This window comes from Glandiceps talaboti, chromosome 11 (assembly GCF_964340395.1).
Source record: "Glandiceps talaboti chromosome 11, keGlaTala1.1, whole genome shotgun sequence".
Taxonomy (NCBI): domain Eukaryota; kingdom Metazoa; phylum Hemichordata; class Enteropneusta; family Spengelidae; genus Glandiceps; species Glandiceps talaboti.
Window position 1 is genome coordinate 10542335 of NC_135559.1, and position 20831 is coordinate 10563165.

General features: G+C 35.4%; 1 protein-coding gene across 1 annotated transcript; it reads left to right on the forward strand.

The window, feature by feature from the left end:
* The first annotated feature begins 472 nt into the window (after positions 1–472).
* Positions 473–17662, forward strand: LOC144442008 (low-density lipoprotein receptor-related protein 6-like). Its single transcript, XM_078131279.1, has 17 exons — positions 473–753; positions 1525–1665; positions 2815–2947; positions 4324–4477; positions 5586–5708; positions 6479–6739; positions 7512–7659; positions 8372–8506; positions 9329–9452; positions 10665–10815; positions 11772–11873; positions 12235–12411; positions 13087–13543; positions 14237–14377; positions 15019–15151; positions 16246–16405; positions 17538–17662. The coding sequence occupies exons 1-17, from the start codon at positions 473–475 to the stop codon at positions 17660–17662; spliced, it is 2946 nt and encodes a 981-aa protein (XP_077987405.1).
* The last annotated feature ends 3169 nt before the right edge of the window (positions 17663–20831 follow it).

The window sequence follows — 20831 nt, forward strand, 5'->3', positions numbered from 1 at the left end:
ACAATCAAATTAGTCTAGTAGTATGTAGTGTTATCAATATAAAGCAAGTATGTAGAGTGTAAAAAAAAATTGTTAGTTTAGTGCCATGCATTTACTATTATAGCAAAACAAGAAATATTTGTACTTAGGGGTACAAACATCTACACAGATTTTGTAGGGCGAGTACTAAAATGGCTCACCCCCCCCCCCATCCCCGAAGTAAAAGAATTTATCTTTTTATCCTTCATTGAACTAATGATGTCGCCCCTAATACATTCTTTTAATTACCCTTTTAATTCATTTTCATCAACATTGTACAGGCTCCTTTGGGCAGGACTCTCGGCTTATATACACCGATATTAATTACCGCTCACGTGTGTCAGCCTTACGACTTGTCAATCAATCAATTGACAGCGTATACCAAACATTATGGTCTGATGGTGACGTAAATACTGTGACCTTACATGAGGGACTCTCTGAGTTGAAGACAGCCATGACCTTTGACATTGACGATAGTTTGCTATTCTGGTGCAACCAGATTGATCAAGCCATTATGAAGATGGATTTAAAGACCAATGACGTCACTAAACTGTATGACGGTGTGTCGGACGGGTTAGCGGACTTAGCGGTTGATTGGGTGGCGAATAATGTATACTGGAGTGACAGATATTATAATTGGATTATGATGAGCGACTATAATGGGAACTTCCACCATGTTGTTGTCAATACAGAACTCGGTGAACCATCTGGTATTGCCGTTGACCCAATGAACAGGTAAAGTATTCAAGGAATCGTGTCTGAAAGATTTTAAAACAATGTCAGGCGAGATCTAAATGAATAAAGAGATTCTCAACCAACAAGCCAAACAATTTGATCCAGGAAATAAAGGTGTTAATAAATTATGGGTTCTGGAAATTATTTTTTCACATATATAGTTCATGTGGTTGCCAAGAAAAACAAACATTTAAAGCTTTTTTCAACTTCATTTTACAGTAATCCAGTGTTGCCACACCAGATTCAGCGGACATACATATGTATTAGATGAACAATCACTGTTCCCTATTTATCTGAGCTTAATAATCACTTATTCATCATGAATATTCATTTTTCATCTAATACATATGCATGTCTTGTGGCTCACATGAGGCAATACTGAACCGCTGGCAGAACAAATATCGTATTTCTTGGCAATCGTGTGAAATTTATGTGATGTTAAATCAGTTTACGTAAATGCCTTTATTTCCTGGAGTGTTGTTCCCCTGTCACAAGACAAGCATTCTCTGTATATCCCAAATTCATAAAGTCATACATGTCGTGATCAGAATACATCTGGTCTCAATGCTCTTATAGGAGCCCCCCGAAATGTCTTTTCAAGAAATATTGCCTTTCGGACAAAAAGTAAAGTATATATACAATTTGTAATGAGCACCAGATACATCGTTTATGGCGCCCTACACCGGCAGTACTTCTTGAGCAGAAGTTACAAGAGCTTCCCAACGAGACCATATGTATACTGTTGTCATTCTCTTGTTTTCACCTAAACAGCAAACTTTATTGGGTTGACTATGATGGAAATGCAAGAATCGAATCGGTCACGTTAACAGGAGAGAACAGGACATTACTGGCTAGCGAGAATGATGGCATTGCAATCCCGTATGCCCTTACACTAGACTACGACAACAGAAGGTTGGTCTAAAAATATTAACATAATCCAAGATTGTACAGGCACTCCTGATGTTGTCTATTACTTTACAAAATAATGCCTAGACAATATATACTGAGCCTTGTCACTGTTAAAATACCATCATACGTTGTCTAAATAATCACTTTTGATGAGTTTTTTCTTCTTTAAGTATCCTATATGAAGTATTATAGAGTATCTCAATATAGTTAAATGACATGTTTCATTTAAAACTTTAGCCGAGTAGGTGTGAGAATAAGTTTATTAAAGCAAAGGTCCAATCAAATAATGTTGCACATTCTGTTGATAAAATCAAGTTGTTATGTAAAGTGACAAGTGATTTATACCATTTTTTTTTTATCTCTATTACCTTTGGTAAATCCTCCGATTTGACAGGTTCATATATGTCGCCATTTTCCATCTGAATACAGCGCCCGCCATTGTCCGTTATAAGAAATTGTGAAGTGACGTCGTCCTATCCCTGAGTGACAGGTATTCCATGTATGCACTGCAATGACGTGTGGTGACCATGGGCTAGACTACGAATCACAAATACACATTGACACGGATATTATACTATATGTCTCACTTCATGTGTTGCCTAGATGTGGTATTCGTTAACATGGTCCATATTTTCTGTTTTGTAACATTCAGTCGTATGTAATTCAATAGTAGTACGATGAACAATTGTACGTAAGAATGAAGTACAACTCGTAACACCCAAGTGAAACGTTTGCTTGATATGCTACAATAGTTTGTAAAAGAAAAACAAGCGCAAAACGAATACTTTTAATTAGCCCAGTAGGTGGTGTGAGTGTCTCTCAATATTCAATCTGTAAACATTTCTAGCAGTGAAAAGTAAGTAAATAGTCAATGATTAGAGTGAAACGTAGATGCCATAAAACATTGTACAGATATCACTGAGAACTAAATATATTCACGTTTGTGGCAGCTATCATACACTGTAAACACTGTTTATGAACTGACTAAATTAGAAAGGACACACACTAACCTTAAACTGAAAGAAAATGAAAGAGTATACTAGTCTTTAACATTTGACATTAACGCTGCAAATGAGTGGGACAAGTGCTTTAGTTCAGTTGTAATAGCTACAAAAGATGTGACCATGATCTATTTCTATCTGTATAATACAGGTTGTACTGGACAGACTTATACCACGAGGCAATGTACTCACTTGATGTGGATGCAGCCCCTGGTCAAATGGATATCAAGTTAGAATATGGTGGTAGAGGACTATACTATCCATTCTTCATGAATTTGAACGAGGTACTACTGTCCGATACCATGATATTTTAGGGGTTCATTTTACGCTGAAATCGAAAATTGGACGTTACGTTTGCTGTGACTATGTTGCCACTTATTTAGGATGGTATACATTGTATGTATAGGTATATAACGATGACGTGTTCAATAGTTCAATATCGTGCCACACGGCAGAATGACGGCCATTTTCTTAAATATTGTAATAATGTACAAACATGATGTATTAAATTGTTTACACTTAACTCATATCTCGAGTAAACTAGAAAGGCCACACACTAGCCTTAAACTGAAAGAAAATGAAAGCGTATACTAGTCTTTTACATTTGACATTAACACTGCAAAATGAGTGGGACAAATAAAGTGCTTTAGTTCAGTTGTAATAGCTACAAAAGATGTGACCATGATCTATTTCTATCTTTATAATACAGATTGTACTAAACAGACTATATTTTGAAGGTATCTTATTTCCGAGGACAAACCACACCAGCGATAATAGTGAAAATAAATTCATAGTCAAAATTTCTTCTTTCATTGGATATACTTCTAGACACAAACTAGACAATGACAGGGAATGCATGACTTGTAGGACAATTAATCAATTATGTACTTTGATAAATATAAACATGGACAACTCATGTCAAAATTAATAAATCACTTATTTACTTTCGAACTGGTTTTCGAACTGGTTTTACTGTGATCACTATGAGTAAAGGAACACGTGCAACAAATATGATCATTATCATTTAGAGGTTGTTCACACTGAGAGTATCATGTAAACCCAGCCCCCCCCCCCCATACACACACACACACACACACACACACACACACACACATATATATATATATATATATATATATATATATATATATATATATATATATATATTTTTTTTTTTTTTTTTTCGTCAAGTTATACATCGGCCTGCTTATTTAGTTAATGGTATTTAATACATGACCATGCATTTGTGGGTACATGCGTCCATCCCAGCCATATCTGGGTAGACTTTCTGCTGTAAAACATGCCACAACGATGACGTGTTCTATAGTTCAATATCGTGCCACATGGCTGAATGACGGCCAATTTCTTAAATATTGTAATAATGTACAAACATGATGTATTAAATTGTTTAGACTTGACTCTTATCTCGAGTAAGTGTTTGCACCACTTTGTAGTTGAAATTCAAGACCTTAACTTTCTGTTAAGAATGTGAACATTGATTTAAGTGAAGGTAAAATGTTGGAATTTGGCTATCAGAAATCTATCAATGATTAAAAGAGAGAAGGATGGCAATCCTTTTAGCTCTTGAATTGTAGAAACTTGAAATTTATCCTAAATTATATTATAATTTTGACTCGTGACAGGTTTTCTTTCCTTTCAGGATTATTTCTTCATCAGTGAATACGAATATGACTATATTATGATACTACCAAGAGATAACGCTACCTACGACAATGCGGCTCTTCTCCACGTGTATCCCTCGACACCGTTTGCAATTGCCTTCTATGACGTCACCAGACAACCACCACACGATAGTAAGTAAAAAGAAATAAACTATTTATTACGATGAGATATGAACAAAATAAACACCAACTCAGTTCCGTCATATCAGTATATCGTTGTATTACACAGGGAACCTTGCACACCCCTGTAACATTGACATACCCAGGACAGGGTTGTGCTGTACCAGCTCAGTTTGGATACGGGGGCTGTACCAGCTCTGGCCAAACACAATTGGTGTAACATACCTACGTATACGTTTGAGAGATGTGTAACTGGTATGCCAACATCAATGTAACATGGATATCAGAAATAGCAATGCAGCATAGTTTTGCCCACAGGCATTTACCAATTATGTTAGCATAGCAGTAACATAGGTATTTCCCACAGCTATTTTAGCATAACTGTAACATGGGTATTTCCCACAGCCATGTACCAGCTATGTGAAAGTCAGATATGAATAAAAGTCAGATATGACCAAAAGGGTTGCTACAGGATATTATTACCATAGCTGTTACATGTATGTGCACAAATGTGTGCTAGATGTGCAGTACACAGAAATGGTACTGGGATGTGAAAAACAGTCTTGGCACAGAGGCGGTATTCCACATCCATGCAACAGGCATATTTTTCACAACCATGTACCAGGGCTGCAGAAAATATACCCTGTAACGTGACTGTTAGGTACATACCTGGTACATAACTGTGCTCTTCTTCCTAGCACTAGGATGTGGCCACATCCTAGTGCTAGGATGTACAAAGTTCCGTGTGTATATATGCTAAAAACAAAGATTACATGAAATACAACAAGGAATGTTTATAATATCATTATTTTGCTTTCAGAATGTTTTTGTTCTATTTCTTTCCCCATTGGGATAGCGCATTATCATTCGAATGTTAAATATTACCAAAATAGATGAAAAAGATTCTTTACCTAAGTTTACAGACAAAATTGGAGTATTATTGTAATGCAAGTAAACTGAGGTTTGGTATTGTTGTGTGTAAAAATATAGTTCTCAAAGTCATTACCTACTGATGAAGGGCAGTGGGTGCACGTATCATAATCAATCAGCACAATTATCCTAACAAGTAATTTTGTATCTGTGTTATGTATGTGATTTCCTTTTTAAATTTCAAATGCAGACATGTGTGCAGTTGATAACGGTGGCTGTGATCAACTCTGCATCAGTACACCTGATATCAACATTGATCACTGTCTTTGTACAGCCGGTTACGTCATGGATAGCAACGGCACATGCGTAGAAGGTAAATAATATACAAGGACATTCTTTAAATGAGCAGCTTCAGTAGAATCTATCCTAACCATCAAAGCAAAATATACATTCCTTATCATCTGATGTTTGTTTGTTTGTATGTATGTATGTATGTATGTATGTATGTATGTATGTATGTATGTATGTATGTATGTATGTATGTATGTATGTATGTATGTATGTATTTATGTATGTATGTATGTGTGTGTGTGTGTGTGTATGTATGTATGTATGTATGTATGTATGTATGTATGTATGTATGTATGTATGTACATTGTATGTATGTATGTATGTATGTGTCTGTGTGTGTGTGTGTGTGCGTGCGTGCGTGTGTGTATGTATGTATGTATGTATGTATGTATGTATGTATGTATGTATGTATGTATGTATGTATGTATGTATGTATGAATGTCTATACCTATACCTATACCTATATATACATATATATATATATATATATAGTTTTGATAGTTCTGTTTAAACAGCACACCCAGAGAGTAGAAACCAGTTGTCTGATGATCGCACTATGCGTGAAAAGTAAGGACGACTTCGAACTTTTGCTATCTATCCGGATCCATCGAGTCACTTATATTGTCTATAAATATATATATATATATATATATATATATATATATATATATATATATATATATATATATGTGTGTGTGTGTGTGTGTGTGTGTGTGTGTGTGTGTGTGTGTATGTGTGTGATTAGATTATTCATTTTGCTGTTATCAATAATAAGCATATTCTATATTACAGACAGACACCTGATTCCAGGCCACAAACTCCTCATTGCTTATCCAGAGGGTATCTGTTCAACACCAGTCAATTTGGCAGACGTCCAAAATTTAAGTGGTGTACTGAACTGTTTTTTATATGCCACAATTTCTCATTTTGATTATGACTTCCAACAAGAAATGTTGTATGTTTACATGCCATCTGACGCGGCAATAAAGAGGGTTAGAGTGAGAGAAAATGAAGCATTTGAAATTGTGCATTCAGATGTCCGAAATGTTGGAGGTAGGCATACTGTGGCTCTATATGCCAAAGACATCTTTTAAAGAAAATGAAAATTTCTTGATGATATTAAATAAAATGTAGCATGATACATTACATTCACCATAGAAAGCCGACGTTACTTTGTTATTGGTTTTGACATTTTTGTACTGAAGGTAATAAGCAGTAGGTTTTGAAGAATATGTAGTATTTGCCTCTTGTACATTTTCATGAATATGAAAATTAAAAAAAAATGCTTGCAGTAAGGATGCGATGGTCCAATGCGCTAAGTATTATTTTTTATTTAAATATCGACAGTTAAAGTGTTTTTAAAGACATTAAAACAATAACACAGCTTTTCACGTAAGGGACAAGGTATAAGGATAACAAATATTTTTCATTGGTTACATCCGAATCGAACATGAGAATATGTATGCATGTGTACGTCTGTGTGTTCATATTCAGATACACGTATATTATAGACAAAAGTACTAACAGTACATTTTCAATGGTTCAAGTGCACAAACTTGACTTTGCTAAAGTCACTGTAAATAAATAACAACATATTGATGACCATGACCAGGCTAGAATTAAAGGAGTGATTAGTGAATGATGTAAATAATCTATCAATTCCATGGGGTTCCAACGTTCCGAGATGACTTCACATATGATTTGTTATTTACTTTCGTGGTGTTGATCGCAGTATGCAAACAAGGTGTCAACCCCCGGTGTCAACCCTGACCATGGAAGATGCCATTTTAAATTTACCTTGTTATTTTCCCTGTATTTACTTCAGGTATTGCAGTGGATTGGATATCTGCAACCTTATATTGGACGGAAACCACGAACAATAAAATTATGATATCTAGATTAGACGGTTTGTACAAATCTATTATTGCTGATGTCGACAATCCATTGGCAATAGGAGTGCATCCACTGAGGGAGTGAGTAATAAAGACAAGATGCGGTTTTTTAATCATTTAAACTTTTAAGGAAAGGAAGGGAATATCCTCAGCCCGTATGTAGCGACATAACCATTAGTATTAAGATATACTAAGTTTCAAAAAAGATATCAAATTATGTATCCATGAAACTGATAACATATTTTTACCTTTCAATACATTTACACTAATTATTTGGTACTTTTACGAAGCGTGGCTATTCTCAGGAGTTTCGCATATTACACACAAAGACACATATACACAGACACAGACACAGACACAGACTCAGACACGGGTAAACTATGCATAGACACACACGATACTAAATTAATTCCGGAGGGCAGACACAGACTAGACTCAGACACGGTGCACGGGCAAACTATGCACAGACACACATGATACTAAATGAATTCAGGAGGGGTTAGAAGACTCCTAGTCAACTTGAATAATGAACACATATATATCTATTCATAAAAGTGTATTGTGTGCTTAACCGCTATGTACCATGATAGTAGTAGTTATAGTATTTCAGTCCGTGTTCTATATCTACCATGCTTTACAACCATTATGCTCTACTTCATATATAAAACTCTGATAAGCTCTGTGTATGTAAACATGATTTAAAAACACTAATGATCCAGTGTAATAAGCAAGTTATCTTTCTGTTATTTGTTACTATTCTTATTGTTTATGCAATAATTGTTTTATTCTTTAGGTATTTATTTTGGATCGTTGGAGGCCCTAACCCTTGGATCGAGAGGTCCACTTTATCAGGAGGACACAGGGTGAAGTTGGTCACTGTTGATATCGTTCAACCAGTTGCCATGGCAATAGACTATGATAACGACAGGTGAAATATACTATTTTTTTCTTTCAACACAGCCCATTGTTTATATACCTTCTTCAACCATGCAATAATTGATTTCCATTTCAAGAACCAATTGCAAATGCCCTCAAGATAGTCGACTTCAATGACCTTTGCGAGGCTGGACTGATATGTCACATGCCATTTATAAATAAATCTACATCGAATTGTAAAGATGTTGTAACCAAAATGTCTCCTCCAAGAACAAAGGTTGACATGTTTATTGACTTTCAAAGCTAGCTAAGTCACCAAAGAGAATTAAATATTTGTTCAAATAGTTTTTATGAGCTTCAAGGAATGCTCTGGTTTTGGGTCACACAGAGGTGATTGAAGTCACTGTTGCGAATACTGTGGTGAATAATAGCTCATGCAGAGGCCGTTTTGCGGCCTCGAGCGTCTCAATGACTAGTACGCATACGCGTCCTATATACTATGCGATTTTTTTCGGTGGTTTTAAGCAATGACTACGCATGCGCATTCTATGTTATGCGCATTCCTCCGCGCGGAGGACGCTATCTACAATATCATCATGGGGCAGCCCAGGCAGCCGGCCACAAATGAATCAAATGATATTATCTAATCATCTCATGATCACAGCTCCTTATTCATTCTTTTTGTGGCATATATGCAAATTACTTTTTGTATGCCGATCATGAACAAATAGAAATCGCCAACTATGTCAAAGTTGAATTGCTACTAAAATACTCTTTCTGTGCTTAAAAAAAAGAAAATGGATTAAATTTTAAAAAAAAGCATTATTTTTGTATTTGTCTTCCTTGAATCTTACATTATTATTTTTATATACAGAATATACTGGGCTGATGAAGGAACTTTGAAACTTGAATCTGTGGCCACTGATGGGAATGAGAGGACATTAGTAATTACAGAAGCTCATACCCAAGTAACATTTGGTGGTGTGGCGGTATATCAGGTTAGAATAACTTAACAAAATACTTCAAGAATCAATGTGATCCAGGAAGGTCAGAGAATAAGTGAACACTTGGCAAAATAATATTAATCCGTGATGCTCGAATTCGAGTGTGGCATACTTTGGGGGCTCAGAAGCCGTAGTTTCAAGAATGCAGTGAGTGAAAAAGCAACATAAAACACTCCAAGCACACACACACACACACACACACACACACACACACACACACACACACACACACACACACACACACACGAAGCATGTTTTAGTATAACATATGTTCATCAGAAACAGCAAATGTCCTTAAAAAATATTAAAGTGTCGCTATTTTGTTTATCTGTTTCTCATTACCCGACCGAACGAAATTTTTAGCTCCGACACCAAAATATTTTTCGAACAGCGCTGTATCTAGTAAGAATAAGCAAGTGTCTGGACTGTCGACGTCATCTAGAGTCATAGCGACGGCGACTAATCTTGTTCACGAACAGAGCATGGAGGAAAATGGCAATTGTGTAGAAAAGCTGGCAAATGGCTTGTTACCAGGAATCCAATGAAAAGAAGAGACAGGGGGGGAAAAAGAAACAGAGAAAAAGATTGTTCTGTATGCGTTTTAATTTTTTTAATCGACCGACCGACCCATAGTTGCTATGAAATAGTAATGAGAAACATTTTTAAAAATAGGGTCACCCTTTAATATGCGATCGCGCGCTTAAAATTTGTGTACAACAAAGGATCGTGCCTTCATTTGCATATCATTTGAATGCTTGTATACGATAATCATGATACTGTTTTCGGCATTTTTAGTTCAAATACTCAGTATGAGCGTGCACCGGTGCAAGTAAGTATGGTGGCCGACTAGAACAAAAAAAAGTGCTCTATTAAAATGAGTTTTTTTTCAGGATCAATATGTAGCGTTCCCAATCAAACAGATACGTGCTCCCATCAAAGAATTGACGTGCTCTCACCCAAGAGTGGCTTCCATCATAAAGGAGACACGCTCTCACCAAAGAGTGGCTGCCATCAAAAAAGAGAGACATAGTCTCACCAGTGACGACCATAAAAAGTTTATTTCACTGATCGCAACTCAAGCATTTTGGCCATTTTACTTCGGTCAAATTTTTGTTTTAATAAAGTATGTATTATAATTGTATCACCGTGAATGGTGTTAGAATTTTTTAAAAAGTATCTTTTTATTTTTCATTTTTTTATTAAAAGGATTTAGTGATGTGGACTAAGAAGGATATCGATGATAATCACCTTGTATTTTATGAAACTGGTACACCAACAATATCTAGAATATTTGACTTCCCATACGACCTAGGTGCAATTAAAGTTTATGATGAAAGAATGCAACCCAGATTAAACGGTAAGAACATACCTTAGAGGTCAAATTAGCAACTACTTACTTTTTAAACTGTATTTACTGTTACAATTTAAGATGCTGACATATAATGACATCAACAATGAATTCAGTAGATATTGGTAGTTGCTCTGGTGGCGTCATCAAATGAAAAGTGGTTGAAGCTCTCGATGTACTGAACCTAAGGAGGATGACGTCATCAAATAAGGATATTTGATTTTAACTCTTGCTCCACATTACCTCAAGATGACGTCATTAACTCAATGAATGTGCTAGCAGTTCTTGATCCCATAACCTTTGGGTGACATTTTAAAAGCGAGATATTTGTTAGTAATTCTTGATCTAAATTACCCTACCCTACGTCATCAAAACAAGACATTTGGTAGTAGCTCTTGATCCATTATGATAACGTCATCAACATAAGATAATTCGTAGCATCACTTGATCGGCACAACCTTAGGATGACGTCATCAAACCAGGGCATTTGAGTGTTGAGCTGAGCCACATTACCTTATGATGACGTCATCAAACAGATATTTGGTATTCGGTACATATTATATCAATATCTCTTGTCAATTAGTAGGATATTGGAATTATCGATCCATAATTATACAAAGCGGCATATATTGTGTATAATACTTTGGATGGAATAATGTATTCTCCCAAGACCTGAGTGTTTTTGTTATTTAGTAACTTATATCATAATCTTAAAAATACAAGTCAGACTTGGAATTATCATGAGATACTGCTTATAAATTATTTCTCTTTTGTTTGCTAAATTCCACTCCACACCTGCCCAATTGCTTTATTCATAATGAACTGACTCCACATTTGTTGACATCAAGAATCATTAACTATTATATTAATATGACTTATTGTCTTCAATCAATAGAGAAAAAAAACCTTGTACATCAAAGTGCTGACACTTTCAATTAAAATAGTATTTTATTATTTTCTTTTAGCTATCAACCCTTGTATTTATGCAACTTGTTCTGGAATCTGTGTGCCTAACAAAGGAAATGAGGATTGTATTTGTGAAATAGATAACCTTAATTGCACGAGAGGTATGTTTGATATGTCTGTCTGTCTGTCTGTCTGTTTGTCTGTCTGTCTGCATATATATATATATATATATATATATATATATATATATATATATATATATATATATATATATAATGTGACTGTTTGTTTCATTATTTGAATACTTGTGTTACATTTCATAATTTTTTGGTTGGCCCGAACCGGAAATGCTACCATGGTAGAGAAGAATGACAAATAACATGAACAACGAATTCTGTAATCTGCAGCGAAGTAGAGTGATAGAAGGAAATATGTATATGCAGCCTGTACGAATTGGGTAATAAGTTCTCAGGTTCAAGGTTAGAGAAATGTAACAATGTTCCTAAATTCATTACTTTTCAGTTGTGTCTTGTCCATCGAACTTTTTACATGGATCTATCCCGATTGATTGTGATAACACAGAAGGAATGAACTGCTCTTACACATGTGATAAGGGTTTCCATGCGATAGATACCGGTCAACTAGTTTGTACAGATACAGGAGCGTGGGACAGGGATGTTGATACTCTCTGTAATTTTGGTAAGCTTCGAATAATATATTACGTGTGTGCGAATGTCTGAATTATTAGTGTATGTATGTATGTATGTATGTATGTATGTATGTATGTATGTATGTAATGAGCCTTTGGAGAAACACGCACACTAAACGTCACCAGTCGAAACGATAGGAACCCAGGAATAATTGGTTACGTTTGCGAAAAACTAACGAAGAGACGAACAAATGTGTAAACAACAACAAAAGGAAGCTATATCAACACAGACAAACATGGCAAATGTTAACGATAGTGTTACAACTTTGAATCTGTTATGCATAAATTTACATTTTCGCCATGATAGAAAATAATATGCGCAGGCGTTGACGTACCGTTGTTTATCCAAGGGTAAACATCAACAGTGAAATACATTTAACAGGACCAGATTCATTACACACGTTTAGTTTTCCAACAGTCGACTGAAAAGATAGACATCAGCATAAAAACGAGCGTCCAGTTAAATAAGGCAGACAGGCACAAGCTAATTAGATTGTCACCCAATGGCCACGTAGTGATTGGATGCTGGTGTAGGTATACAATTACACAACAAACAACAATAGTTGTAGTTTTTGTCCATCTTAGTATTAGGTGGAAGTTCAATTTACGTTAATACATGTTCTTTCAATATATCTAATTCTCCACTCTTTTAATCCATATTGCAGGATTTGGGACGGGTTCTCGGCTTATATACACGGATAGTTACACCCCATTATTTGCCCCCCTGTCTGACTTGGGAATTATTGACCAAACGACTGAAAGCTTGTACCAGTCATTACAATCAGATGGTGACACAAAATATGTGAAATTGCATGGAGGATTCAATGAGTATAAATCTGTTCTGACCTATGACATTGACGATGGGTTCATATTCTGGGGCGACGTGGATAATAAAGCTATCGTGAAGATGGATTTAAAGACCGATGACGTCACGATATTGTATGACGGTGTATCTGAAGGGCTAGGGGACCTAGCAGTTGATTGGGTCGCGAATAATGTATACTGGAGTGACTCATCTTATAATTGGATTATGATGAGCGACTACAACGGGAGGTTTCACCATGTTGTTGTCAATACAGGACTCAGCGAGCCATTTGGTATTGTCGTGGACCCAATGAAGAGGTAATTAAGAATTCATAGAATAATCTGTGAGCAAACTTCAGTTTAGTTTGTTTTGTTCATTTTTTTTCCAGACGAGATTCTAAATGAATAAACAGATTCACAAAAAATTAACCAAACAGTTTGATCATCAAGTTAATTTAACTTTTACCTTTTAAAAACAAACAGCACTTTTAACACTATTACACATGCTCGTTAATAGGAAAAATTGAAGACATTGATAAATAAAACATATCACATTACAATTTATGATATAATGTATTGGGATGAGGTGTGGGACTTTTTTTGATTACTTTAGTTATAACACTTATATGAAGTGTAAAGATTCGCACGGACCCACGTTTAATGATTAGAAGACATGACATTATTTTACGAATTTGAAATCACGACAATGTGTTGCTATTAGACGTAGGCAGTATAATTGTCCCAAGGCAAAATATATTTTGTTTTTCCAGTGTCATTATAATTAATTTATGCGATGATCAAAATGCCTTTAAATAACTCTGTATACTTTTTCAAGAAATATTGCCTTTCAGCTCAAAAGTCTGTACAGAACACTGTACTCGGTGTACAATTCAAAATTATGAGTCAGATACATACTTTAGTTAATTACCCGATATTACTACTTGAGTAGGTATTGCAAGAGCATTCCAATTAATGACATATCGGAGTCTCCTTATGCATTTGCCAAAACAGCAAAATTTACTGGGCTGACTGGAATGGGAATGGAAGAATCGAATCAGCTACGTTATTAGGAGAGAACAGGACAATACTCGCTGGTGGGAATGATGATTTTGGCAGTGCACGTGGTATTACACTAGACTTCGAAAATAGAAGGTTAGTCTCAAAGTAGAGATATTTATAGACTTGTGGTAAGATCTGTACTTGGAAGGTTGTCGAACAAAAAGCACATTTCCAGGACGTGTTACAGTTGTTTCCATACCTCACTAAATATAGGCACCAATAGCATAAGCTCATTGACTAGCAGGGCACACGGAGAACAGTGGATAATTTTTTCAAACAATCCATTAAATTGTAAATATAAACACAAAATATAGGACGTATAAATGGCGATATATAGCCATTTACCACTCTTCCATACCAAATGTAATATTCTACTCTGCAGAGAGTGCAACTGACGTTAGCAAAATAAATTAAACACTGTTACAAAAATATTATTATACAAAGCGAAAACAGACAACATACACAGAATAACAAAAGTTGGAAATGCCAATACTGCATACTATACAAATAGGTACTTTATCAGAAGGTGGGGGGTGGTCTCCACACTTTCATAATTGTTTTGTTTTTGTTCTGAAGGGTCAAAGTTTCATTATTTCACAGCATATAAATCTGTCCATACGTTCATGTGAATGTAGCTCGATAATACAGGTCGAGGGAAATTATAAAAACAATATCCAACAGATTTAAACAAATGCAATAATCATCTTTCCTCAATCTATCTATATCTAATACAGATTATATTGGATTGACTCAAATAGTGGTGCGATGAACTCCATTGATGTAGATGCAGACCCAGATGAAATGGTTATACGTTTAGAATACGCTGGTGATGGATTATTTTATCCATCATTCATGGATTTGGACAAGGTAAAATAAACTCAATACACAATCTAGACAATTACCCCCAACACACAACGCACACAAACGCGCATAGACAGACATACAGACAGACAGACACACACACACACACACACACATACATACATACATACATACATACATACATACACACACACACACACACACACATACATACATACATACATACATACATACACACACATATTGACACTGACATTAACATTAACATACATTGCCAAATATATATGATGCAGAGGGTGGGAAGAACCTAAACGACAACAACAATTTTGAAAACAAAACAACCAAAGTAACGCAATCATCCTGTCATAACAGTAACAATTCAGTTCATAGTTTGTATAACACTCGTTCATAACCAATGATAACACTTTGTAGATAAGCAAGATATTTTCACACACACAACTGTTATTATAATGAACCACGTTATAACTCAACTGTGAATTGATTGCCACAAGAAAAACAACATAATCTTTAAGTTCATTTTAAAACTTGTCCTGTGAACTAGTATTTACACCACGGATGGGGCCGAGATAAAAAGGAATGTGATATGATTTAGTCTTTTTTCATCACCAATGTTAATAATGCCTCACTACAGTTTAACTTTACACAATGAAATTACCCTGACTCTTTGAGATTCCATGGGGTATAGGGGTTAAATGCGGTCATCCAAAATGTCATGAGGAATAACAATAAGAGATTAGTTTTCTTACAGTGGCCATAAGTATGAGGATTTGGTACTTATAAAACAATTGTGTGACAACTCATGTTAAGTTCATGTTTGTAACTGAAAATATTAATGAATGTGTAAAATCTTTATTATTGTATTCACAATAATAAACTGTGTACACATTTTTTAAATAGTTGTTGTTTTTGCAATGTATTGAGTTACAAACACAGACTCGGTCTACGTTGTTTGGCATTGACTTTCCAATTCAGGATACAATGATACAATTATTTGATAATTAAAAATTCCACATAAAATACCAAATCCTCACCCATATGGCCACTTCAGAGTTGACTCATTTTGACCCATTTTCAACAATAACAAGCGCTGACAATGATTATCTTTTTCTTTTTTTTAGAATTATTACTTTATCAATGAATACATATTTGGCTATATCATGATACTTCCAAGAGATAGTGCTACTTTCGAAAACGCAGTATTTTACACAAGGGATGAGTATCTCTGGACACCGTTGTCACTTGCCATACATGACGTCACCAGACAACCACCACACGATAGTAAGTAAGCACTGACGAGTAACGATTGCCAAGATTGCCAAATTGCCAAGACAAATGATGTCACTAGATTCTAGAAATGAAAATGAATATTACAAGTCAAAGTATCTACTTTGGTCGTTGCTTCTGTCAGAAGATATTCAATTATAATATATGCTAAAAATCTAAGTTTAACTTTCGAATCGAGAAAATAGAGTAGTACTTTATTGCTTTCACAAATTGTTTTTTTCTTCTTTTCCTTATTTCTCTTATTTAAATAGCGATTTCAATAGAGTTTTTTTTATGGAGATTTTCTTTAAAACATGATCATGACTGATTTCTTGTTCGATAGTTTCCAGAATAGATCATTCTACAATTTTGTTTTCAAGCTTGTTCGAGAAAAGTATAATTTGAAAATAATTGAGCCTGGTATATATGTTTTTATACATTTTGAAAGACTTGAGTACAACTGCAGTACTTAGTCTATATGTGTATAGGATTCCTCTGATATAAGTTATTGTTATATTGTTTTAGCACCAATGAAGTAAAGTGCAGTAGTCCTCAAGGCAGTTACATAGCAACAATGAATGCATCCATAGCAACAGTCAAAAAGGCGCGAGTCAATGTTAATCTAATGTAATTGTGTGCACATCATTGTAATGACTTTATGTAACTCTCTGTTTTTCTAGTTAGCACAACTTTTCTGAGGTTCAATAGTTCTAAATGCATGGTGAAGTGTTTGGCTTTGCATAACAACTATGACACCACGCTCCTGGTTACTATCAAATATTAGTGCCGTTTAAAGTAATCACAACGGCAATGGGTAATAATTAGCCTATTCACCAAAGCTAACTCAAGCCCACCAATCAAAACCGAGAAATAATTATGTCCTACCAATCAAAACAAAGAAAGATCGAATATCACCAATCAGACCCATCAAAAAAATAATCATCTTGAATCCTTGCCCAAACAATGCAGTTGTGCTAAAATACCATAGGCACTATTTTCCTACATATACAGTTCTCACAGTCGTTGCTATGTGTGTGCCTGTATCGTACATCTAATCCTGAGCGTTCGACACATATTCTCAAGAAGGAAGTTTGTACCTTTTTATATAAATTAATGTATGCCATTTTGTTTCATTTTTCAAATGCAGACATGTGTGCAGTTGATAACGGTGGTTGTGATCAACTCTGCATCAGTACACCTGATATCAACAGTGATCACTGTCTTTGTACAGCCGGTTACGTCATGGATAGCAACAGCTCATGCGTAGAATAACCAACATTTCTTTTATTTTGGGAAAAATAAACAAATTGTGTCTTTCTGATAATCCAATCCGGCCGTTGTGCCGTTCTGATCCGAGCCAGGGGTAATAATTGTAAAGTGCTTTGAGCACGGCGTGGGAAAGCGCTATATAAGAACCCAACATTATTATTATTATTATTTCAAAAGGTTGGCCTTACACCAAGCTCTACCCTCCCGTCGTGTATTTACTATTAAAAAAGTAATTATTTCACAATTTTTAAAAGCTCCGAACTCTTAATTTTGAGCTTTGACTGATGAAATTAGAATGATCTTGTCATCTTTCAAATTGTTTGCTTTTTTAGGCGTTGTCGAAGAAAAAGTAATCATAACAACCAGACGATGACGCAACCAGTGTTAACGAAGACGACGTTGCCAGAACCCGACGTATACGAAACTAGAATGTGATATTATAGATTCTTTTCAATCTGAGACAAATCTTTGGCGATGCAGCCACAGATGATGTAACCTACAGATTAGTCATTAGCTTTCAAATCTGTCAATCAGTCCAATATATGAATACGATGATCCAAATGTTTAGCACAACTTTCTTATACAGCATCAACACCTTATTACATTACACAAAAAGTCCAATTTACACACCTTTACCCAACCTTTTCCCTACCTGTGACCCACCTAACCACCATCTCTGTCCTGGGGTAGTACAAGACCCAGTACCACTTTTGACTGTCTACAACCCCCCAGGTGAGAGATCACCTGGGGTAAATTAAGTCAAAGGTGGAACTTCGTCTCATACTCACCACATTTACACATCCTCTGTCCAAGTTTTTCCCCGGTAGAAAGACATGGTCAAATATGACTTTTCGTATAGTATTACATGTAAATTATGTTTTACCTCCAAATTCTACCATCCAGTCTGGAAGTAGGTCATAACTACACCGTTTTACATTAACTGAATGTTACAAGATACAAGAAAACATTATTAACTCTGTACAGAGAAATTATTGTGGTCGTAAAATAAAACTACAATAATACACATACAGTAATACACCTGATATAAACCACCTAATGTACGGAATACACATACAGTAATACACCTGATATAAACCACCTAATGTACAGAATACACATACAGTAATACACCTGATATAAACCACCTAATGTACAGAATACACATACAGTAATATACCTGACATAAACCACCTAATGTACAGAATACACATACAGTAATACACCTGACGTAAACCACCTAATGTACAGAATACACATACAGTAATACACCTGACGTAAACCACCTAATGTACAGAATACACATACAATCATACACCTGATATAAACCACCTAATGTACAGAATACACATACAGTAATACCCCTTGATATAAACCACCTAATGTACAGAATACACATACAGTAATACACCTGACATAAATCACCTAATGTAGAGAAATGAACATACATACACAACAGAGTAGCATCACTGAAGTTGAAAAGTCAACAGTTCTTGATGGCATGTTAAAATCTTTTCACCTTAAATTATCAAAAATGTTGATTATATTAGGGATAAAACTTGTTTTTGCTCTCATTGTTCTAATTTTTGGAGCACGAAATCGACGATCACGTGGACGTAATTCAAAAAATTCAGTTAAAACATGGTACTTATCACAATGACTTATCATTGCCGTCACCTTCCTTTTGACCCTGCAAGTATATAATTCATTTAAACGTGATTGTTTTACACCGATAACTGTTGTGCTTATAATTGGGTCATCCTATGTGTTGGTAATGATCACATGATTTAAAAGCCCATGACTATGTAATTCCCACAAATCAGGGGTGTTGCACCTTCACAAACAAATTTCCCCTTTCATTTTAAGTACACCATGACGTAAAGAGGCCATAAAACTGCTCTTACCAAACCATGGTGTGTAATACAAGTCTCTGCTGTTCCAACATGCTGAGTCAAGTGTTTCCTCACCGAATACCCGATAATAAAGCAATCGCAAGGTGTACAAGTTTATTAGACCAGCTCCTCTGAATCAGACTGGGTTATAAATAACAAAAACCTACGCCTCTAGAACTTCATGGAAATAACCTCGTTTCAAAGCCTGACGTCACTTCCGTTGAGAAGTAAGGTGGGAAATATTCCTGATAGAGTTATCACATTTATATTCAAAGGTTTTTGATATTTACAAGCATCAGGAATATTTTGTAATTCAGTTTATATTTGGAATTATAATTTACAAATATTTTCAAAAGCCTACGCCTCTAGAACTTCAAGGACAATAACCTCGTTTCAAAGCCTGACGTCACTTCCGTTGAGAAGTAAAGCGGAAATCATTCCTGATAGATTTATCATATTTATATTCAAGAATTTTGATGTGTGTAAGTATCCAGAATATTTCGTAATTCAGTTTATATGGAGTCTCATGGAAGTTTAGTCTGTAGAGTACGACGTGACGGGGCGCCCTCACACATTGGTCAGCCCCTCACAGTAGACCGGTGAGGGTGGAGCGACACGACGTATCTTACAAAGTGTAATGTAAATTTCTGGGGTTTGCTTATTCTCATGCATTTGCAGACATCTGATATATGTGAAATTTTATCACGTTCATAACGGTCACTTGACTGATCTTGACCATGTGGGTGTGAAACCCACGCATTCGGAATAAGATTCAGTATTTTACCAGAGTCTGTCAAAAACATTAGTATACGTTATTACTGGGTTTCAAAGCTGCCGGCTGTGCTAGATGACGTTAGTAGTCACTTTTGTTCAATATATGAATTAGCAAGTAGGCCAGGGTGGCGCATTTTTGTTTCTGTTCCTGGTTGTCTCTGTTATACTAACGCCAACTGTGTTATGTGTTATATTAATATGCCAGCCACAAAGGAAACAAAATAATATAATAAGTGTATAATCTCAAAATATCTGTTAGTGGAGTTATTGGGGGTACTATTCAGTGAGGCTCAGGACGTCGTGTTGTACTTTTGCAACTATATAACTTTATTTACATAATGTTGACATATTGAATATTTTAAGCTACAGTATGAATAATACCATGTCCATTTAGAACAAACAATATGGAATATATACGTTGGTCGTGCTATGTCACAACAACACGGGTCTACGTCACTCGCGGTTCTACTGTTTTCGAAATATGAGTCAAAACGTTCAAAATTACCATT

Coding starts and splice junctions, on each gene's coding strand:
- LOC144442008 (XM_078131279.1), top strand. CDS start 473: ATGACCTTTGACATTGACGATAGTTTGCTATTCTGGTGCAACCAGATT. Junction 9,453..10,664: donor GTGGTGTGGCGGTATATCAG/GTTAGAATAACT, acceptor TTTTATTAAAAG/GATTTAGTGATGTGGACTAA. Junction 12,412..13,086: donor TGATACTCTCTGTAATTTTG/GTAAGCTTCGAA, acceptor TCCATATTGCAG/GATTTGGGACGGGTTCTCGG.